Consider the following 24,648-nt stretch of genomic DNA (forward strand, 5'->3'; position numbering starts at 1 on the left):
ACAAGCTCTCTGCAAAACAAACGCACCTTTCTCAGATCTCCGTATCGCTGCGTACAGACACCGAGGGATCCGGTGGTCTTTGAAGAATGAAGTAGGTCACTTTTTTTCGGGGAGCGCAGTCCTTGAATTAGGAAGGCTGTCAGAGTGTTTGCTCCCCTGTGGCTTCTTAAAAACCCCAGAAATAACCCAAACAAGCCTTCGCATTTATCAGGATGACACCTCTCTGTCGGCTTGTGATTGTGGATGGTGGACTCAATAAATCTCGTTGGATCGGGCTGTTGGTCCTTGGGCCCTCCTACGCATCCCTCCTACCAAATCATGCCCATCGCACCTGGAACCCTCCAGCAAGGAGTGATTACACCTTACAGCCTGGAAATTGAACTCTCGCTGAGCACCTGCGCCGAACGAGACCTACACACACTTACAGCACATCTTGAAAGGAAAGAGCTTAAATCATGAATTAGGGGCATGACCTCACACTTAGAGAACAAACAGAGTTAAAGGTGAAGACGTGTCATTTTTTGCGCCACTAGTGGAAACAGACGGAACTGCGATCTGTCTGTTTAAGCAACTGGAACGTGACAGATTTAAGAGATTGTGTTTGGTGAAGCAGTTACTCTTTATTTGACCAATTACTAACAAGGTGTTTGAAACAAAAAACTTGACAACACAACCTTTAAAGTCAACACAACTCAAAATGGACCCCATTTACTTTCGTTATGTACATTTCTGGTCATATTGTCCATCATTCATCCGTGCAGTCCTTGAAAAAATGTTTGCAATCTTTTATCAGAATGACTTTTCACTTTCACAACTCTTCTCCTCAAACCAGCCTCCCAAAATTTCGATTTGTCAAACTCAGATTCCATCCAATAACCTTCACATTGATCAAATCAAGGCTTTTTCTCACTGAACAAAACGTTTTACTGTGAAATGCGTCCGTCTATTCCAATAAAATATACCACAAATGCTCATCAGACGCATCCAAAACCAAATATCTGTCTGGGTTTCCCGAAACCTTCGTATCACTCCATCGTTATTAAGACTATATCACTACCACTCTTAAGGTATAACTTAAGAATGACGTAGCGCTAAGAAGGTTTCGAGAAACCAAGCCGTTTGCTTTATAGTCGACCGAAGGCAAAGAATGCAACCAAAACCACTGCATTTTACAATAAGATTGCATTTTGTTAACATTAGTTAATGCATACGTTAACATGAACTTCTTAAAAGATATTGAGAGCGTTGATTGATCTTAGTTTATGTTATAATTTCCAAATGTAAATCAAAAGTTAGCAACGTTGTTGGTTCAAGTTGGCTGACGTGTTTGGCGATGTTAACAACCCAAAACCTTATACTACACATTAAACCCAATAGCTAGGAGCATTCATTCTAAAAAATATGATTTTATTGATATATTTTAGTGTGATTATATATGAAACAACCACAGTAATGTCTACTACATACTCCTAGCGTATGCCAACAGTTTGTGTCTCATTTGTGTCTACTTGTATCCCCCCTAAAGACTTTCGAGGGGACCAAACACCTGAGACAAATATGACACAAAATTTCCGTCTGGGGAACCGTGGAACACACGCCTGTCCTCACAAACACACGTTCTCTAGCTGTAATTTCAAATTCGCTTAAGATCCGCCGCTAAATCACAGGCTGTCAAAGGCCCATTGCCAAAGTCAAAGCTGTTTAGCGGTGCCACATCTGTGTTCCCTCACAGAGGATGATATAAATGTGACAAAGCCTGACATCTTCGTTTTAGGACAAAGGAAAGGCTGGCGAAGAGAGTAGACGGGGAAATGGCGGAATGCGAGGTGATGAGAGGGACTTACGGATGACGGGAGAGTGAGGGATACAGAACGCGACACACTTTCTGCCTTATTTACGCGTAGCTGAAGCTATGACAGGTAATTTGGCCGAATTCTCCACAGACCTCACGGCAACAGACGGTACGAGGATAAAAAGAGAGGGAGAGCTGAAGGAGCGCGGCACAATGGAGGTGAAGGTGGAAATGAGCCGGAGAGGACGTGTGCAGACTGCCTGACGTTTCGCCGGCTGGAGGAAAAAAGGAAGAAAGCAAATGGGTTTCCAGATTTCAATCTCGAGTAAAGCTCTGCTTGTGTGTGTGTGCGTTTGTGAGAAAGAGAGAAAGTCTTGCTGTTGACAGATTCCGACAATTTTATTTATCACTAGCAGAGAAAGATATAAAAAGCTTTTTAATTCAATTTCCTTCCTCCAGTTTAAAAGGGAAAGATCACTTCGAGAGCTCAGCGGTTCTTAAATAGTGGGTCACGACTTGAAAATGAACTTCAGGTTTTTCTGATGGGGTCACGGAGGTGAGTGAACCGGAAAGTGGAACTAACAATAATTTAGTTTGTATTATCTAAAATAAAATGTTGTGTTTGCAAAGTAAACACTTATTGTACTTAGAGTGTTTGAATTGTTAACTTTATATTTACGGTCATTTCAATTCAATAGTTAAACTAATTCATCCAATTCATGTGATGAAATCTTGTTAAAACCTTAAATAAATCAATGAAAAGGTTAATGCAAACGTGTGCAAAGTCGAAGAACTGTCCGTTTTCCTTTATTCAACATATGTCATGGTTATAATTTAAAGGGACAGTTCACCCAACAATACAAATTTTGCCATCATTTACTCAATTTCATTGTTCTGTTGAACACAAAGAAAGATATTTGGAAGAATGTTAGCAACTAATATTTCTTGGACATCCTTTACAGTAGAAAAATGACAATGGTAGTCAAAAGTGCTCCAGAACTGTTTGTCGTCCTACATTCTTTAAAATATCTTCTTTTGTGTTAAGCAGAACAAAGACTGTATAAAGCAATGTTTCCTACTATGGTAGTCGATTATGGCCAAGAACTGTTTGGTTACAAGCATTCTTCCAAATGTTTGTTCAACGAAGAAATTTATTCAGATCTGGAACAACTCAAAGGTGAAACGGTTTCATAAACAGCTAAAAACCACTGGATGTGGTAAGAGTTGATTTATGCAGCTTTCGCTCCCATCGCTTAGTTAATATCCGCCCGACATCATCCGTCTGTGTCCTTCTGGAATGTATTTATAGAATACTCCCTAAATCATAAAGCAGTCGACTGCCTGTCAGTGCTAGCGGCCAATTAAAACGTACTTGTTAATAGGGCACAGGTTGAGTTTCTGTGGAGGCGTGATGACTTTATTCTGCCTGTCTGCGAGAGAAACGGAGAGAGATGGAAAGAGAGAGACAGATGAAGAGATATAGGAGATGAATAGACAAGCCTGAGGCGGCTGCCCGTCTGCGTGTGCATTACTGTCATATCTGACTCACAGCTCCTCAGCACAGGTGACGGTCCTAAAACGACCTCTTCATCGCCCACTGTCGCTTTCACGGACGTCATTTAAGCGCAGGTGTCAGCAACCTCCGGTACGAGTGCCACAACTGTCACGCAAGGACACGAGGATTAGTTAACATAAGCAGAACTGGATCTGTAAATGAAGGCCGAATTTTATCGTGACACAGTGTATAAAAAAAGCAATGATGCTTGCAGTCTGACTGCGGCAGTGAGGAGAAAGTTCAAGATAACTTTTCTCAAGAAGCAGGGTTTTACGCATTTGTTTCCGTTAGTTGGTTGTTTTAAAAATGTCAATAGCATCACTTTTGCATGTCAAACACTTGCAGTGGTTGTTATCCTGACATGTTAAATTTAGCTGCACTCCAACTGAACGTTGACATCAGACAACGTGGAAAAACCCGACGGAATTAAACTTGCTCACTACCACACGTGCACACATACTGCATAGTTGATCTAGTTTTTGCTGTTAGAAAAAGACTTGATGTTGCCACGAGCAATGTTTTGAAATTTGACACGAAAAAAACACGCTGACACTCAGAATCACATCAGTCGAAGAAGAGCTACACGATAGATTGTGACATATAGCCTATAACTCAAAGAGAACAACTTAATTGACTGGAACACCAGTGCAAGAAATGCAGCAAACTGTAAAAATAATACATAATGAGGCGGTCATTTGTATTACTTATGCCAGTTCGGTACAACACCAAAACACAAGGTTAAAAATTGACTTTCATTTCACGCCTCCCAACCGCTTGTGAACTGAGAAAATCTACAGTACAAGCACAGATCAAAAGATTTGTTTTTCCATGACAGCTTAGCTAAATTCAAAGGTCGACAATATACGGTGTAACAATGTTTTGCGATACAAGAAATACGTTATGTATTAAAGAGCTATAGTGATTTTATCATGTACGATTTGATGTCTGTTCACTTCTATCAGTTGAGCTGTGCATGCATAAGTGAGAAACCTGTTCAGTTTTTATTAATTTACATACGGAGGGTATGATTTACCCTTGAGCGTCACTTTTTCTATTTATTTCAAGTTGTTTAAAACAATATAGTCGTTTGAATCTTCATTTAGTTTTTAAAGTTTCGTTCAAAATATTGTGAACTCAGTATGGTGTACGATCAAATCGTGAGCCTATAGTTACACCCCTTATTGACACCAAAAAAGAGGATTGTGTTTTCTGCCCCTTTCATTTAAAGAAAACATAATCAAATGGTTGACAGCTTTGAAATCTTTTTGGTTTCACCCATAATTTACACAACTGTTAGTGAGCTACTGAAGCAAACTAACTGTGGCCACACATTTCATTTTGCGGGCATCTTCTGACACAGAATTTCGGCGCTCTTTTGGTCCACCTTTGGTCCATTTGCACTCCAAAAACATCCCGCTGAGCTGCCTGCCCTCGGCCTCAACGCGACCAATGCATCTTGCGACGCTGAAATACCGAACAAAGATATGTGAGCAAAGAAAATCTATAGAGCGCTCGTAAAGAGACATAAAATATACAGCGGCGCAAAAATGAGACTGTTTCTCTGGTCTACCCAGCGCCCGGTACAAACAAAGCGGACCGGGAATGGTGACAAATGAAAAACAACCATAATAAAAAATAATCAGGAAAGACGAGGGAACATCGCCTCCCCTGCATCACTGAAGTATGTAATTGTGCTATAGCATACTAGAGAGCCCCCGGAACAAAACACAAAGCAGCCGTAAGCGCCCGAGACCTGCGGCGGGGAGCTAACTATATGGATTTGTACTTTAGTAGTCCATTTATTGGCAGTAAAAGGAGTAGGCTAGAAAAAAGAGGTTTTATAGCAGAAATGGGAGCTGTAATTATTGAGATGGCTTTGGGGAAATGGCTGCTATGAATTTCAGACTCTTTTGTCAATATTTTCACCCAGTTGGATGTCATTGTTTATTGCTATTATAAGTATTCCAAATGATTCGTACAACGAGGCTGCTGCGCTTGTCTGTTGGCGTTTCAAGGACTTTTCGCCGTCTTCCTCTTTTACATCCTAATCAGGGTGAGTTACATAAGGTTCAAATAAACCTTGCGTAACAAATCCTGTGAGACTCGGCTATAGCTGCATGCTGAAATAGGAGACAAAGAAATGTTGTTTTACACACTAAGTTTTACCTGGCTCCAGATATAAACTTTAACAAGCACGTATTATTCTCAATTAAAATCATCTTTACTTTGGCCAGGCAGTCGGTATAAAATCTGGTCGACGAATGTTTTGGTTAAGAACCGCCCACTTAAACAGTAAAATATAGTCTGACTAACAGTTTTCACAATGATTCATCCATAACGCAGAAAACAAAGTGGAATATACAGTTTTGCCTGCGCACATCAAGTTCCAATACACGTCTGGAATTACGTACATATTTGATCCCACTGACTTTGCAAACTTTGGCAGATCCATCTATTAGTTCTACCTCAAAAGTGCTCATTGCAACCATGCTTCACTTCGTATGCGACTGGTACACAACATGAGTCAGCTCAAAATACTCCTAGAACGCCTTCAAGCTATCACGCTCCGTGTTGTTGAGACTCGATTAAAAACAGGCAACACAAATCCTGCTGAGTTTTATCTGAAAGTCGCAAAGAGCCCCTGAAATAGGTTTGGTACACACTAACCTGCAGTCGAACTCTACATCTAACATCTCACATTGTGGTTAACCAGTGGCGTCATGAATCCGCTGATTAGCCATTTTTCCTGTCAACTCTTGGAATAATTGGCCCCAGAGTCGAGAGTAACATTAACCTACGCTATTCTTAACCAAACCTAACAAATGCATGCAGATACAGCCGAGGATAGCGAGGAAAGAAAAACAGAGCAAGAAAATCCATTTTCATGAATATTGGATTTCATTAAAGAAACCCAAGTGATTGCTCTTTAATGACCCAAAATCCACACGCATGAATTTTTAAGCAGCGGCTGGTTCTGTGATACGTCTGGAGGCGTGCGAAGAAAAACAGCAAAGGAAGTAGGAGGCAAAGGAGGCAGAGGAGGTCTCGAGGGGGGGTGATACGCTTCTGAATGCAGAGGATCTGTGGTCCTGATGATGCTGGACTCACTGGTTTTGATGGGAAAAGGTGCGGAGAATAATGAAGGAATCATTAGAACGGTACGTACTGGTTGTGATTCCAATTACGCCAAATGATTATGGTTTCATTTACGACTCCATTAATTCTATTAGCACTTTTAAGGATTAATTGGGTTTTAAACTATAATCAAAACAATACTCTCGTTTCATTAACAGAAGTAGCACTTAACAACAAAAGCGTGCAAATGGATATAAAGTTTGAACAACTTTACCATTCTAAAATGCGGAGGAAATTGTCTGGCTACTATTGTTGTGTGCGAGACGATCCAACAAAAACATGCCAGAAATAAGATGTTTCTTGTTGCCAAACCAAAACTTTCAAACCGAAAATGCAGTTTTCAATGCCACTAGTAGCACTTAATAGGAATTCTCCAAAAACTCACAATGCCTTTGGGCGATAATAACAACGGCAAACATGAAGTCCTCAAGAAAACTCCCTCCCTGGTTGCGGCAATATGGTTATTTTGGGCAGTCATAACAAGCAATCCAATGTTAAAAGCACCACAGTGTGTTAAACGCTTTGGGGAAATCAACCAACGAATGGCTTTACCGGTCTCTGCACATTAAACTGAATGGAGAGTAATTTAGCATCAATAAAATGGTATCAACTTTAAGAGTACACTTCGTTTCATTTCGAATTAAATGTTCAGAGTGTATTACAGGTGACAGAGGACCTTCGTGACCCGACCGAGAACCAAAGAAGTGACCTGGGTACCATCCGCTCTCCTGACTGAGTTAAACATCTCATAGGCTTAGCAATAATAACTGTATTAATATTCCAGTGTCATTCTCATTAACCTCTACATGAAGGGGACTTAGCATGGAGACAGGCGGCTCTTATTACACGAGAAGGCAGAAAGATAAGCTGGATCTCGTCGTCTTCACGACATTCTGGCATTACTAGCCTTCCCAGAAGACCCAACCTGCCACAAGAAGCCGGCAGATGGTTCCGATGCCACTGAACTGTGCGTCTTCTTAAGTCCTTTTTGGACGGGACTAGTTTTCCCAGAGGAGCTCAGAGAAATGTGATGCACAGATGCACCTTGTGATTTTAATCCGGTCGCTATAAAACACATCTGTTTTTCAATATCAGAAAAAAATTATGAAAGGACAGAGGAATTCTGGGGTCCTTTGAGATCTGGAGAGGACTCTAGGTAAATGTTCTCTAGGTTTTCATTCTTCAAGTTGCATTTATTTTATTTTCCATCCGTGATCATATTCAAAATTCAAGCACATTAAACTGGCAAGCATTCAAACGAATAAAATCAAGCTTTTGTGCATTTTAAACTGTAAAGCTAAGGTAAGCAGACAGGAGACAGACTGCAAGCACAGGCGCCGTGTTTACCCGACCAGACGATACACAAACACAACCCATCGCCCATCTGAGGACCATCAAAACAGCTCAGGCCAACTGGTGCAAGCTCCCAATTTAATAAACATACAGTAGACCTGCAATGAGCCATAACATTAGCGCGGCTCGCCCCTGAACACGACTCTTTAAGTGCGTTACACAACACCGACACCCATGGAATATGACACTAACTGGGGTGTGAAAGTGCATGGACTCTGGTGTAATGAGAGAGTTCAGGAATAAACCTCAGACATCGTCGTTTATTAAAGCCGCCACTCCGCAGTGCGCTGACTGACGAGAATGAAGCGCGGGCACGAACATTAAGAGCGAGAAGAGTCTGACACTAACACGACTGAGTAAGCACGTTCATCACTCCTGCGATTTACTTAGGGTGCTCATCAGTGCTTATCTTACTGCTACTGCCAGAGTAATAAAAGTCAAGGTGTCCAAGGGGTTGATTAGAATTAAAATGCTTTTAGTTTATTTGTACATGTGAGTGACATTTATAATAAATTAAAATGCAAAAAGTCATAAAAGTTACAGTATGAGCGTAAACATTGACTAACTATTCCAGTTATGCTATTCACATAAACTGTCAGTCCCAACAGGAATTTGCAATCAAAATAGCTGATCTTGCAGCGGTCATTTTCAATCATTTTTCATTTATAAATATCTTTATAACGGAAAACGCATAGGCTTTCGGTCGAGGGAACCAGCCCGGCGCTTACTTCCGGGTAAGCCTACAAAAATAGATCATCTCTGAGCCTCTCCAAGGGGTTTTAACATTTGAAACAGTTAAGACTGTAAAGAAATACCTCAGAAATAACATCAAATAATCCTATAAGAAGCCATTTCATTGATTTAAACGGAACTTTAAGGAGGTTTACTATTTTTTGTGTGCAATAAAATACTACACACGGACATGACAAGGTGTCTTCTTATACCACCTGCCTACCAACCGCATGGCTCACGGCTGCGGATTACACAACTGACTTATTTAAAGACTACGGCCATAGACATGCCTACCAGAAATGACTACAACGCAGAAAAAGAAATCTTTAATTGTCCAAATAACTATGGTATATTTAAGAAGTCCACACATTGACCTTGCTTCATACAATCTTATTAACCAAATCATTTATGAAAAATGAGCGACTATATTCCAGACAATCTAGATATCCATAAAACAGTGTTCAGAGGTATTGATTCGATCTAGGGGCCATGTGCGTAGATTTAAATCAAACTGAGAGAAAGCCAATGACAAGAACGGTCCGCTGCAACTTTATACACCATCGAGACACATGACAGATTATCTCTGAGCACTGAAAAGATAAATATGTTTTTAAACGCGCGGTACATGCAACTGCTAAATGTTTGCAACTCAAAATATATCAACTGCATCAATATAAAATAAAACATAATGTACAATTGTTGTATTTACATCTGAAATATCTCCCAATGTTTTGTGTTGTTATGTGATATTTTATACAACGTTTGTCATACGTTATATAAGAAGAATTGCATCTCTGTCCGTGCTCTGAGAAACATATTGAATGTAGAGGTGAATGCACATGTTTTGTATTTGATCTTGAATAAGCAGCGTGCTTCTGAAGACCAGACGCATAGTTTAATCAATACTGGTAGTATAATTGTGAACGCAGGTTGTCGCATTAAAGACTTTCGCAAAGCAACTGAAAAGAACTGTGCAAACTACGAACCCATTTTTAAAAAGAGGTCTGTTGGCCTGGATGCAAGCTCCACATCCAGTGACAGACACAAAACAGCACTTTTCTATTCAGTAAATTTGACTGACTATAGATTGTTTAAAGCAACTACACTTTGGGCTCCATTCCATGTTAATTTATCATCATTTGGATGTTAATGCGATGCCCTCCTGAGGTAAATTAGATTTCACAACAATCAAGTTTGTAATGGTTCTCAATGGCTCGCTCCCAACAACCATGTTATAATTTATAGCTACAGTGTTATCAAGAAATACTTCACGCTCTATTAGTCAGCATATGTGGAATATTTGCAATAGCCCGTGTTTCGCCAGCACGGGTTGAAACACTATGGATTGAATCTCTATTTTTACAGCAGAGAATGCTTCGTAATGTCATTTTGTCAATGCAAGCTAAGCGTGATGGATCTCGCTCTCCATCTTTCAGGTCTACCTGATGGAACACGACGTGTATCGGTTTCACATTGCCCGTGCCTGAATGAAGAGGTCGAAGGTAAAGAGATCAATATCTATTGCGAGTTTTGATGGGCACAGTACACATGAAGAAACGCAACAGAAAGTTGCCAGGGGATCACGAAAAAGGCAAATCAGTGGAGTTATCTTTGTGGATATGGAAAGTGGCCTGTATGTAGTGGATCATTGACTTGTCAGCGAAATCTAGACCGCATCATGACAGTTTTTCCCAACATTAGGCATCTAATTGGCTTCTGTGAAGTTGCCATTATTGGTTAATGGATTTGAATGCGTGTGGCCCATGCAAAGGTCATAGGAGAGGAATGTCACAGCTTTTAGACTTTCTGTGTTAGTGTAAAACCGGTCAGATGTCAAGAGAATTTACTCACCATCAATGTTGTATTTTTCTTCTTTTGACAGACTGATATCAGCCTGGTCTATGAGTCAGATGATATTTGGAAAGTATTGATCTGCTCGGCTGATTGACAGAAGTTTTAGCTCCCTCTTGTGTCCATTCCAAAATCTTCCAACATAAAAATGCATAATGCATATGGATATTTGATAAGTTGAATTATATGAGTTCAGATAACATAATGAGCTTGTGTATTTAATTCAGGAAGTTGCATGCTTGTGGTCGAGTGTGAAAGAAGAGTTGAAGAAGGTACGTTGTGGCATTGAGAAACTGTAATTGCATACATAAATTTGACAATGTGCAATTCGCTATTAACAGCTGAAGACAACCGCGCTGCTGTATATCACACAGACCTCTGGAGGTTTGGGAGATATTGAGAAGATTTCCTACATGCCTCTAGACACTGAAGGTAATACCTCCTCATAATATAAGCTTGGGGAAGGACACAAAACGCTCCGTATCCAATAAATATGACTACAATCTTTAATGTCCTTGTTTGATTATGTGAATCGCGGCTACCGTGCAAAATAACCAAACATTAGATGATGTCATTTAAACCATGAATACAAAACACAGAAAAGTTCTCCCAATAAACGGCAGCTAAAGCAAAGCCTTTACGAGAGCAGTAAGAAAAGAAAGTAAAATTCATTAACCATGAATATCGCACTCATCCAAACAGGACGTAGTGCAAGAGAATTCATTAAGACATTAATTAGACGCTCAAAAATTGCCCTTTTGCTTAATGATATTTAAATTGAAAATTGAGAAATTTTGCAGAAGGCGGGTAATGCAAATTTGCACGCTCGTGCAGCAACCGTTTTCCCATTTTAGAGCTCGGAGACGTCAGGAGAACTGGACTGACACCAAAGGCGGTTTGGCTGCGGATCCGGGCACTGCTAATGACTGTCTTCACGTGCTTCCGGTCTGAGCTTCATCTTGTCATGTTTAAGGTGCTTCATCGTGCCTGTTGATAAAGAACACGAGAAGCTCACACCAAATTAGTGGCACGTCCTTGGGCGATAACACAGTGCCATCTCACTGCGAACTAAATTAGGGTAATGCAACATCTCAATCACGGTGTGAGATCTTCTACTTTCTCACAATTAAAGAAATGTCACGTTCCACCCTCCACAACACCTTCCTTCTTTAATAATGAAATATCACACACGGGCGAACGTGATCAAGATTAATACAATTCATCTCATCACGACAACAAGAGTCTTTTAGCAGGTTTTATGAGCTAATCCCATCTAAGATCTGTCTTTATCATCTAATGGGATGTTAAAAGAATGAATCACCTTATTTTTATCTCATTATTTACTGATCCCCGTGTCATTAAATCTTATTTGTCAGTATATCTTATGAAACTCTCATGCATAGCAACATGTTTTTCCAAAAAAATTATAAACACACAAACCTAGTCCATACGATTAAGCCATAAAATAAGCAACAGCTTTGTATGATTAATTGACAGAAATTTTCATTTAAAGTCCCAGTGAAATAAAAAATTACATTTCTTTTTTTTTCATGAAATATAGCAGCGTTAATAGTAAATAGCTAATCAATGCGGGTCATTTTCTTTTTAACATGAAAGTACCCTCATAATCTTCAGTTAAAATCTGCATTTTACTTTTTTTTATATGCACTTACGCCCTGAAATTACAATCCATCTGAAATGACATAAATTACACGGATTGGGCGGAGCATCCATTAACTCCTCCCCTTCAACTTTCAGACTGATGCTAGTCAAATTGCAACAGCTGTTTTTATACATCCAATCAATTCGCAGTAAAAAACGCAAACCTTATCCTTTGAAATTCCTTTTCACTTTGACATTCCGTCAGACTACAGTGGTAGAAACGGTCGCAACTTCCGGTTCACAGGGACTTTAAAGATGCTGTCTTCTCGTGCTTGGCAAGGTCATCTTTATTAATGCCGACTTTAAAGACCAGTCAACACTGCCATTTCATGGAAAACAGTGACGCTGTCATTCCCAGGCGCAGTGGCGCAAACAATGCCATGCCCGTGGGAGCCGATAGCCTTGCGGTAACGCGTTCTGACATATAGTGCTGTGGTGCTCAGGGTTACCCAAGTTCGAATCCCGACTCGAGGTCCTTTACCGATCCCACCCCTCTCTCTCCCCCACTTCACTTCCTGTCCTCTCTACAAAATGCCCCAAAATAAGTCCTAAAAAAAAATGCCATGACTTTCTCCACATAAAACACAAACACATGGGTCTGACATGATCCTGCCACAAGAATTGAAAATCAACACAAGGAGACGCAGGATCATGACGGACGCAAAGAAAAATCCTCCCCGTGCTCCACAGAAACAATAACAGAACTACATGAGGGTGAGTAAATAATGACAGAATTTTCATTTTGGGGTGAAATATTCCTTTAATACCAGCTTCTGATAGCTCGAAAATCCCATCTGCAACTTCACAGCTTGAACCGTTATCTCTTTAGCGCTTAAGCAAAAAAAGACATCTAGGCTATATAAATAAATAGAGAATGGACGGCAAAAATTGTGGACGGTATCTTCATTAGTGTATTATCACAACAGGCCCACTCGGCTTGTTGGAATCTAACAATGCTTGTAGCCTGAAGCAATTGCTCTATATCTTGCTGAACCGCAGCAATTTACATGTTTGTAGTTCTGGCAAATAATGGTGTCGTGCTGATAAGATTCTGATCTCTCTGTAACCTCGTATTGTGACTTTTTCCATGCAACACACCAGCTAGATAAGGGCAGTGTTTTTATTAAAGAGCCAAAGCCACTCATTACCAGTGTAATGCACACAAGCACCTGCTTGTTAGTGTCCAACACAGTCTCATAGGAATTTGTGACAGTGTCACGAACTGTTATCTATTCATTTGTGTTCACTGACCTGAATTCCCCCCTTTTTTCGTGTCAGTCTGCTCGAATTTTCATTCTAATGTATTTTAATATGCGATATCTTTGATAAGTACTGTATAAATATATATCTACGCAATCTGATGAGAATTCATACCTATTTTATAAGGAAGCTCATTCGTGTGAATTCCTATTTCCTACGATCTCATTGGTATGTATTTTGTGATTTAACTTTACCCCTGTGATGTTAGGTTTAAGGGCGGGATTTGGGCAGCCATATATCGTTGTTTTGGTTGTTAACACTCGCATCACCGGCCTCGCACCGTTCCCTCGCAGCTCTCGTCCCGCCCTGCTCGCCACATTAAATATGTACGAATTCTTTTGATATCAGGTTATAAATATATAAATGTTGAGACACACACAGTCTGTGTATGGTAAGTCGTGCTGAGTGACATTAAAAAAAGGTCGTGCTCACTGACACGAAAAATGGGTATATTCTTGTCCGGAGTCGCGTCTGGATGGATTGACATTTGAACACGAAGAATATATAAAGTTTCTTACCTCCGTAACACACAATACTGACGCTGAGATAATGCAAAACTGTTTAGGGTGTAAACAAACTGTGTATAGAAGTGGGCGGAATAAATAAAATCTTACATTGTGGGAGTCATTTTATTATCAAGATCTTCAAAATTCTACTGGAGATGTTTGTTAAATTGAGTTGAATACATTACACGATACATAAGAAAGCTACTTTATCTCATTTGATTATGTTTTATTTGGAGCTGCACAGAGCAAATAAATGGATTTATTTAAGAGTGGATTTTTGTGATGTTTCATAAAAAAACTATAATAACAGGTTGTCTTATTTGTCCTTACAAAAATGAAAGCATTGTGCTGGCTTCAAAAACCCGCCTAGCAAAGATAGCCTATAAATCACCCGTTTCAACGAATATTGGATTCAATATTTGCGTCAACTTGTTTTATTCCATTAAGGACTGGTTCGCATTTCATTTCATTCGCACTATTACATAAAATATGACAAAACACTAACCTACTTTAATGTTTAACCAGAAAGTTTGTTTTGGAATGTTTTTATTTTGTGCAAAACCTGTCGTTTTTTACCGGGAACACCACAGGTGCATTACTGGGGCCTATATGATTAACCGGTTCAAAAAAGAAACGCAAAACCAGTCCAAAATGAAAGAACAAAAGTTTAACAAAAAGATCAGATTCAATATTTGAGGATAATATACCATTTCGAGTGATTTGTAAGCTTTGATAGTGTGATTCTGTTCCATACTGCACCAAATAAATGCATTTGAAAACAATCTTTCTGTTTAGACATTAAAGTATACGAGTGTACTTTAGTATACTTCTTTTCAGTCAAAAATGAGGTGCCTAACTTTAGATGAATTAGGTCAGTCCTAAATGAAAGAAAATTAGTTGTCAAAAAGATTGAATCCAATTTTGGTGTTAATATTACATAACAGTATATAATACAACCCTACTGTTCCGTCCAAATGGTTTGTTATAGTTTTGCTACCCGATCGATCCTATTTATTGCTGATCAATGCCACTTTTACACACACACACACAGGCCATCTGTTGTTCTCTAAATTAGTGTTTGTTTACAAACTTTTCTGTTTAGTCCATTCATCTTTCTCTGTCTCAAGCCAGTGTCCTGTTTCTGGTTCAAGCCGAGTGATGTGGAATTGTGTTTTACCTGCGCTGGTCTTGTTCCTGTCTGGTGTTTTCTCTCTCTGTAACTTTGCCCTTTCTACTTCCTTTCAGTCTTTGCTTGAGGAAGAGAGTGTGAGGGAAGCGCCTGTTGAAATATTTATCGATCTGTGTTTTTGTTTCTCGCCGCTTTATTTATTTTCTTCTGTCTCTCTTGCCCTCCTCCGGAGCGAAGCATCAGGGTTCGCCGCTACCATCTGTCAGAGACAGAGGTGGGACTCAAACCCCTTATTTAGCATGTTGACCTTGCTCGGGTTCCACAAAAGAGAGTGAAAGATGGTTGGTGATGCAATGAGGATGGGAGGGTCTGCCTGAAGAAAGATGCTCTTTTTGCAGTCGTATACTCAAACAAACTCAAAAAGGACAAAATACATCATAAGCCACAGAAGAAAAAGACATGAAGGTCAGTAAATAATGATTCATCTTTTCATTTTCTGGCACTGTGTCAATTCACACTGTGTCTGATTTTTTGGCAGCAAACACATAATGTGTTTTCAACGACTTTAGAATAACGTTGAAACAAAATGGTTCATTTGGTTTCTTTAGCAAGAGTTGTAACAGATGAGGTGTGAGAACAGCAACACAAGCAGCTGCTACTGAAAGAAACGAGGTTCCGTCCTCATACCCGCTGCTACAAAATAACCATCATTTCACTTTCATTACAGGTCTGCTGTGCTGTAATAACTCAACATTAAAAATTACTGCCATTAACTTTGTGCACTGAGGCCTTTTTGTGTATATGTTCTGCAGACGCAGTCTAATGGACGCTTCTCCTGCCGTGTTACACATGTGAAGATACGTGTGTCTGTTAGGAGACACGGGTGGCATTAGCCTCGAAGCCGCTGTCATCGCTTCCCGGCCGAGCACCTTGTCTGAGATAATGAGGACAGGGAAAGTGCAAAGACCCTCATTCCTGTAGGTCCCCCAGGACAGAAAGCTCACTCCAATCTCAGCCCGTCTTCAACATCGCCCGCACGCTCACCAAACAGCCTTATTAGATTCTCCCTTGTGAAAAAGATATTTATGAGTTGTATGAATATCAACCTGCGCTGCCAATCGATTAATAATGTAATATTAAAACACCATTAACTGAAAAATCAATATGCATCAATATTGGCTGATGAAATCCCAAATGGAGATCAACAAAGACATCAGATGGTTGGGGAGGGATTGAATAGATATTGCTTTTAAAGTCTTTATATCATTTGTTCTGTTTTCATATCAGTCAACGAATGAAACACTGGCACAAACATTTGTGAATCTGTTCAAATATTCCTACTACACTTACTGAATTCAATCTGTCCTGTTTTTAACTGTTGTTAAATGGACACATGCAACAGTCGTCTTTGGCTGTTTTTTTAGCATTGTGTAGGTTTAGAAAGAAAAGAAACTGATAAGATTTCTTCAATCTTCATTTTTCTGAAGTGTCATAAATGTCACAAATGTGTCTGCGGTCAGAGTTTGAGAAGAGATGTCAACAATGTGTCAAACTGAGCTCAGATTTGTCAAAACTCATTTCTCATCAAATTGACCCAAATCCAGATGATTTGACCGTTAAAATCTACATTTTCGTTTTGTGTGTTTCAACCATTACACTCTTATTTTGTTTTTATTTCAGGAGAAACATCTGAGACTACGTTGACACTTAAAGAGTAACTATTACAATGTTCTTAAAATGACATGTCATGCAGTGTGTAATGTTGCTGTGTGTGAATGTAACCAGTTTGCCGGGTTGTATAGCCGGAAGTGAACGAATATCAAAGTTATTGGCTCACCGAACGAGTCGTCTGTCGTTCAAATTTCAGTTCCGTGTCGTATTTGCGACACTCGGTGAAATGCCCGCCTACGTTTCATTTGCGACGCTGCACGCGGTAAACCAATCACAGCAGACTAGACAATCTGACCAATCAGATCAGAGTAGGCCGACGGAAAGGAGGCGATTAGACAGATGAATCGCCAAACGAAGAAGTAAAGTAGTAATAACTTCCGTTTTACACCTTTTTGTACGTAAACTTGTTAAAGTCATAAACGCTTCATAAACAAATGATTTATTCTTTAAACGAAACAACTAAGAGATCCGTGACAGAGCAACATCTGAGCCATAACAGGTCAGAGTTGATGGTAGATTTCAGAAAGCTGCATTTATCTGGCCTACTTAAAGCTCGAGTGTTTCTGCACTTACATTTTCGATTCAGAAGGCCAAGCAGATACGCTTCAATAATGCACGCCGCCTATGCAACAGAGTGACTTACGGGGCAGTGAGCAAAACTGAATCATTTTACTAAAATTATTAACATCACTAAAGCACCATGGTTAACTCTCTGCTGTAGTATAAATACGTGTATTTGTTAATGTACCACAACACCTTCTCTACTGGAAATGCTTGAATTTGTTTTGTTGGTGGTGCAGGGCTACAACCGTGCGCGTGCTCGCAGCCTGCATGCGGACACATATTAATGCCATGCATGACTGCGTGTGTGCTAAGAATATTTGCGAGGGAGGACTGCGTGCTTCTCACCCCACTTACTTCTGCCTGTACCTCTTGAATAATCCCATGCCGTGTTTAATAAAACATGAAGGTTTTTTATTATTATGAGAGTGAAGTCGTGTCTTCATGGACATGTGAATGAGTTGAACTGGGAATTGCAGAAGAGTGACGAAGAGAAAGAGAGATGATAATTAAAGATGCTCACGAAACCTATTCTACAACCCTGGAAGCCTGTTTCATTGATAAAGCTTTCATTATTTTTTATACGCGTATATAGAATGGAAACTTTTGATGTTACAGTGTTTTTGGATGTTGAAGGATTTGGGTAAAGCCCAGATGCTCATTTGAGACCAGCTCTGTGCCTGCGGGTTTGGTCACAGTTGAAGCGGTCAGTTTGTCATCTTTCATTTATCAAAAGCCGGTCACGGAAAGGTCGATGTTTCTCTATATTCATTTATAATCCAATCGTTGGGTTTGTCTCCTTTTGACCAGACACTGGTCTGAAAACAAACAAGCATTTTTAGTGTGAACTTTATTTGAGCATTCTACGTAAAAACGCTTTTTTACCGTTTTATCGTTGAAACGTAAAATTCAAGGTTACTTTACATGGATTGAAGTCAAATGATGTACTTCCAAATGTTGTGAATCTGAGATTTACATTTTTGGTTAATCTTTAAAAAATATGATGTTTATTTTTGTTTGTTAATATAGTGAGACATTTATGGATTTTCTTGTGATCATAGAAGCATGTAATTCATCAAACTGATGATGGAATGATGAAGAAGAGTGTTGGAATGGGAATATATCCAGATGTCCAGGGCAGTCTTGTGTAGTTTCTCAATTTTAATAAGCAGATTCAGGTGTTTAGACGGCAGTGGTGGAGTGGTGATGCTGTACAGGTCCAGTAAAGTATGCCAGATCATGGAATTCTGCTGCATTTCCAACACCCGAGCACTCGGATCCGGCCGGCGAGATGGGGAATAACGGAATGCAAACTGCATTCAGCACAATTTGTTTGGCCGTGCTTACATTGCATAGTTTGTTTTTTATTGAATTGGGTGGTAAAACAATGCAGACACGTGCGTGCAAATAAACACCGCTTCAGCAGTCACAATATTTATAACTCCCCCTGAAAATGTTTACAAATCGGCCTCGGCTCGCCTGCCGCAGCAAAACATTTTAAGATCACCCGATCGCAAAAAAAAACGCCATCTGTCTTTCCTGTTTCCAGCAGGTGTAATAATCACAGAACCGACCCCGGGCTCCAGGCCCGGTGACTCGTCATTAATCTAGTGAATCAGCCCACCCCGGCGCTGCCGTTACGTCAACGGCCCCGTCCCACCGGACACCAGACCGCTCTCATGGACATCACACCGGCAACAAGACAGAAAGCTGAAAAGCACCCACGCCGCTCCAGAAAAAACACAGAGAGCCAAAGAAGGTTCACGGGCCAGGCCTGGAGAGCCACACATTGTAGTTGCGAGATTGGATTTGAAAAGAGAGCCAGTTTTGAAAGACATGGCATCTGTTTTGGCTGGCAGCGGTTGGACTTCGCTGCTCTTTTTGTGCCAGCCAACGATCTTGGTCCAGCAGGGGAAGAGGGAGATGAGCAAACATAGGCTGTGCACATTTACCCATCTGCCCCCTGTGTGTGGCATTAGCGGTGACAGCACGTTGTAATGAGCTCAACGAATGTGATTCACCTACAAACTGCTACCTGTCAACGCGTCTTCGGCTGACGTGATAATGTCATCGATTCTGGGGAGGTTGAGTAAATCACATGTTTCTGTGATGTATGGAAGCTCAATAATTTGATCTGTCAATCAATCACAGATCTCATTCCATCCTTCCTGTTTTCATCACGTGCGTATTTGCTCAGAAAAAAACAAACAAGGAGTATTTAATGACATTACTTTGGGACAAAAGATTCGACAAACATTATAAAACGTGGATGTATAGTCGATATATTGTTTGTTTTATTTGCATAGAATTGAACAGAAGCTTGGGCTTATACATTTTAAGGCTGTGATTAATCACACGACATTAATATGGCAGCCCTATTAAAAATCATTCCAAGTTTATGACTGTAAAATGAACGCTGCCGGTGTGGCGTTTACTCATGAAAGTAAATGCATAAAAAACATAACAACCACAAAGTCAAAGCAAACACATTGAAAGTGAATCAAACCTAAATGTGTACAGCATTCTGCAACAAATCTTTTCCAGTTTAGTTTCCAGATTATTTCATACGCGGTGCAGAAAAGGCTTCCTAAAAACAGCTTTCCTGAGTTTAAAAGCGCCTCACATTTGTCTAATGTAAATCTCTGGAAGAGAGTCTTTGCTGCTTGATTTTACATTACACAAACGTACAACAGTCCACAACAGCGGCTTTTGTTGCATTTCTATTACAGATTATGTTTGAGAGATCGCCAGATAGAGAGAAACTGCATTTCAAACTCAGCAAGATATAACAACTGTGCAAAGAGAAGCAATTACAAAAGAACAACCAAACAGAAGAAAGTACCAAAAAATAATACTAGTTTTGAGTTTCTTTTATGTTTGTTCATTTAGTTCATTGAATGTAATGATAGTAACACATAGAAGCAATAAAAGACAGATGCAAGAACAAAAAAAATGTGATCTCTGTAAAATCACCATCAATTCTCTGTCATTACGGGGCTGCCTCGGCTTCACATTTGGTATGAAAGCAATCCGTCCGCGTGGAATTGAACTGCAATTGATGACGTGTGATTTGCATCTTTGCACGCTCACGGTCACACATATTATGGTATATTTCTCATCATCTCTCGACAGCCGCTCGCCTTCTTTACAGCTTCTGCAATGCATCGGCAACACACACACGAGCGTTGTATGTGTTTAATAACTTTTAATACACATTAAAATGGATATATTCAACTTCAGTAGTTACTATGGATTCACGATAATACCGATACGGCCGATAAATGATAGCCAATGCTCACAGTTCAAATCCAGTACAGTTCTGTCTTTCTGTCGTGATCATTCACTTACGGCTATTAGCAAAACATTGTTGATGTAGGTACAGTATTTCTGAATGTGTACATTATAGGAACAAAAGCATATAGTTTGAATCAGACTGCTGTCTGAAGGCTTTCTGTCTTGAGACCTGAGAAATATTATTTTAGATTTTCAGGGGAAAAAAGAGAACTAACTGTTACTGTGCTTTCTGCATTGAATGCAATCAAATACAAGCAGTCCACTGTTTGCCTTTTGTTTCAGTCTTAGGGAATTTTATATTAATCTTTACATACTGTTTATCGGCCAATGTATCTTCCAATGTTAAAGAATCATCGGTTAATGTTATCAGACAAAATGTACATATCGGTGCATCCCTAATGATTACAGTAGTTTAACATTTGCTGCTACAACGAATGGATGATGATGATGATGATGATGTAAGCGAACTGCGTTTTGACCCAAAAAGTAAAATGTGAAAAACGACCTGCAGGGAGAAGTTAATAAAGTGAAAGAATTCAGACTGAGTCGACTAAAAACAGACCAAACAAACGTCTCTGTCTCCTTTTAAAGATCAGTCTTACAACATTTAAACATTCATGGCTTACGATCGCAAAAAGATGAATAGACATAATCAATTTATGTCTTTGATATTTTGTCCTTAACAGTCTGTTCACAGACCGCAGTCTATCGAAGCTCAAGCAAGACCACATACAGATACATCAAGCAGTCTCTGTGCTTCTGAAAGCAGCTCTGTCGGGTCAAGGGGAAAGGCAGTGGCATGTGCCGCTGATGTGTAGGTCACGTGACCAGCTCAAGGGGACAAAACCGGGGCACAGAACAAAACATCTTCCAGATACGGATGCGATGCCCATAACGCCGACTGCAGCATTTCTGAATACATCCCAATAACAACACAGACAGAACAAATGGAACCGAACACATTTTAAGAACAAGGACCCTACGCTTTAATGTAAAAAAAAACATTCTGTTGCGATGACATCAGATGACCAACAAATCAAAGGTGATGTCATGCTTTAATAAAAATATTTTGTGTGTATTTCTGTTTTCAAAAGGGATCGTGACTGTAGTACAAATGAGAGATGAACTGTGAGAGTCTTTTCATGCTTAAGGGGGTTTGAAGGTTAAAGGTGTTGAAAATGATTTCCGCCGTTTTGCTAACTTCAGCAACACGCCTTGCCAGCAAAACCCCCGAAAGACACACCAGCACCCTGAAAGTGCAAACCGATTCACGGACCGAGAGCCCAAACATAGTGATGCGGAACCCTAGCAGGTAAGAGGTCAACAAAAACACGAATGCATTTGGCAGCATTTATATATGAAATCTAAATCCCTGCGATATGAACCCACAACTTATACAGAAGATACAGAAATCCGAAGCAACAGAAGTTTGAATCTGTAAGATTTCGCATTTCAAAGTTGATGCATTTATGAAACTGCAGCTGTTGACAAAGAGCGAAATAAATTCAATGTGGCACAAATGGAAGAGCCTGCACGTCGAGTGAGTGTAAATGATGTGGTCAGTGCATATCAAATTATCAGACGCAGGAATCAATTTCCCTTGTGCAGAACTGCTGAATTGTGAGAAAAAGACCATAATGAGTTTCAGACGGATTTTCCCCTGAGCAAACATCATCAACAGTGTTGAGTCTGTAGTAGAACAAACTCTCGGGGTGTCTCGCTCGATGCATCCTCCCACCAACCCAGACACCCGCGCTGACACGCAAATTAAAAACTCCTGCTCCCTTGCACACCGCGTGTCCTTCAGCACATCCACCATGTTTCATTTGCATTGTTAAAAGAACGCTTTATGCTCTTTCACCCGATGATCCAATCCTGTATGACGGTCATGAAAAAATATTTCTTTTTTCAGATTTTCCACAAAATTGCACTGAACGGAGAGCTGCAATCAGAAACGCCAAAATGTTCAAACATTGATCCGTCCGCATTGTCGTTCACTAATGAAAATCCAAGATGATTATCAAGTTATTTTGAAGTCCAACAGGAGACATTCAATTAACACATACGCATGAACACACGAGACGGTGATTAACGGATAGCGTTCCCCGTCTGGTGCCAATGTAGAAAAAAACAATCCCTGCAGGGTAAGAATGATTAAACTTGTTTTCAGCGCCGAAAAAGTGGAATCAAATATCATTTCAAAGCAACTATTCCTCAATTCACATCACACTGAAAGCTATTATTCCACCCCAGATGCCCAAACATTCTCTGACAGATCAATAATACAACAACAGTACGCCCAATCCATACAAATCAGCCGGCGATACGTCTGCCTTTCTTCGTGTTTATAACAGGAATGTGAAAAAGTGGAGAAAGAGAGTAAAACCATTTTACATTTGTGAAATATCACTGTAGAGTTTCTCACATCAGCACTTTGTTTTAGAAATGTACCCGTCGTGCATCTGCATCATGCCTTTTTGGAGAAATCCTTATGCTCAAAAGTGCCAAGCAGGCCTGCCTGCTTTTATTTATTTATTTTCTTAACCAATATTTATATTTAATGTTTGTGGGGTCTTGAATATCAGCTCAAACGATCAATGCCATCTGCTGGCTCTCCTTAAAACAACACCCAAACAACAGCATTACAGTCATTCAACAGGACGCGCCGTACAGTTTTATCCAACGTTATAATGACATTATTTGATTAATAGGCCTATATGCCTTTCAAATATAATTAATGTTATTGTTTAAAAATGACGTTTTAAATATACTACATGTAAGGTTGTAGCCTAGTCATCACGTTGTTGTTTTAATAAAATAGAACAATAAACAAAATTAGTTTTGCATATCGGACACCAAAAAAAAAAGATTTGTCAGTATGGTAAAAATGGATCAATCTCATTGACTTGTTACACGCACGCACACACGCACAGAGAGAGAGAGAGAGAGAGAGAGAGAGAGAGAGAGAGAGAGAGAGAGAGAGAGAGAGAGAGAGAAAAGCCGTCTTGATGTTTTTTTCTCCAAGTGTTGATATGCAGAACTCGTATGTTGTGGAGCGCACTTGTCCCTATTCGAACACTCACATAACAAAACCCTTGCGTGGACACACACGCGCGCACGCGTGATTCATTGGCAGGTAGACCCCCGGAGCCGCATTTGTATTCAGCTCCAGGTCCGAGCAGAAGAATGAAACGGGAACGAGCGCGCATTAAGGAATGCTTTAGGAATTCCAACTTACCTTTCCACAGCAACGCCAGGAGCGCAGCGGCGAGCGCGCCTCGCACCATTGCGCAGCTCATGGTTCGAGTTTCGCCGACTGTTTGTTATTTGTACGAGGCAGTTCTTGCAGCAACAGTCCGCGGGCAGGAAAACGCATAAACCGTTCCTCCTTTTGCGCTATGCACGCGTCCGCAGTCCACAAATCTTCCAAGTGCGTAAAGAGTGCCTCAAGACGGGTCGGTTCTCCAGAGTGACCCTGCGCAAGGAGACCAAACACAATCTGCTGAAGTGCCAAAGGACGCGCAAATAAATGCCTGTGCACAATAACACGCGGAATTTAAGACTCGGCACGGAAGAATCCAAAATGCGTCGGGATGAAGGACTGAATGGGATGCACAGACGTTTTGTGGGAAGCTGATGGTCTCAGTGGTTCAGCATCACTGTGCATCAGTAAAGGCGTTTGAGAGCGTGCACCAAAGAAACCTTTGATTGACAGCTCAAGGAGAAATCCCCTCCACCAATCGCGGGTGGGCAAGGAAGGAGGCGGTGCGCGAAGGAGGAGACTTGGCCAATGGTGAGCGCGTACGGGGCGGAGATAACTGGAGCGCTATGATAAATATAAGGTGATTTATAGGGAGCGTGTACTGCGGTACTGGAGAGGATGTGTTCGGCACGTTAGGGCTTTATAGTTCTCTGTTGAGAGGGGATTTGCATTGGGGAATTTTCCCAAATAATGTACACTTGATCTAATGTACTACATTTTTCCTCTGATTTAATATCTTGGATTAATGTTTCCACGAGTAACGTTGCATGGAAGTGTGATATCAGTCATTTTTGATTGAGTTGCCGTTTTTACATCTACATTTCTGGCAGACGCTTTTGACCCAAGTGCATTCAAAGTAAACATTTCTCATGTGTGTTCCCCATG

The 24,648-nt window shown here is 40.3% G+C and overlaps 1 protein-coding gene across 2 annotated transcripts in view; it reads right to left on the bottom strand.

Moving 5' to 3' along the window:
- The window catches only part of iglon5 (IgLON family member 5), a 115,834-nt gene extending 91,668 nt beyond the window's left edge, over positions 1–24,166 (bottom strand). For both annotated transcript variants that reach the window (XR_013787392.1, XM_079469940.1), the window contains exon 1: positions 23,740–24,166. Coding sequence is in view for 1 of the 2 variants with exons in the window: in XM_079469940.1 (XP_079326066.1) it covers positions 23,740–23,800 (61 nt within the window). In the remaining variant the exon portion in view is untranslated. The remainder of the gene's footprint in view (positions 1–23,739) is intronic.
- Positions 24,167–24,648: the final 482 nt, after the last annotated feature.

The sequence above is a fragment of the Barbatula barbatula genome (assembly GCF_947034865.1).
Source record: "Barbatula barbatula genome assembly, chromosome: 12".
Taxonomy (NCBI): domain Eukaryota; kingdom Metazoa; phylum Chordata; class Actinopteri; order Cypriniformes; family Nemacheilidae; genus Barbatula; species Barbatula barbatula.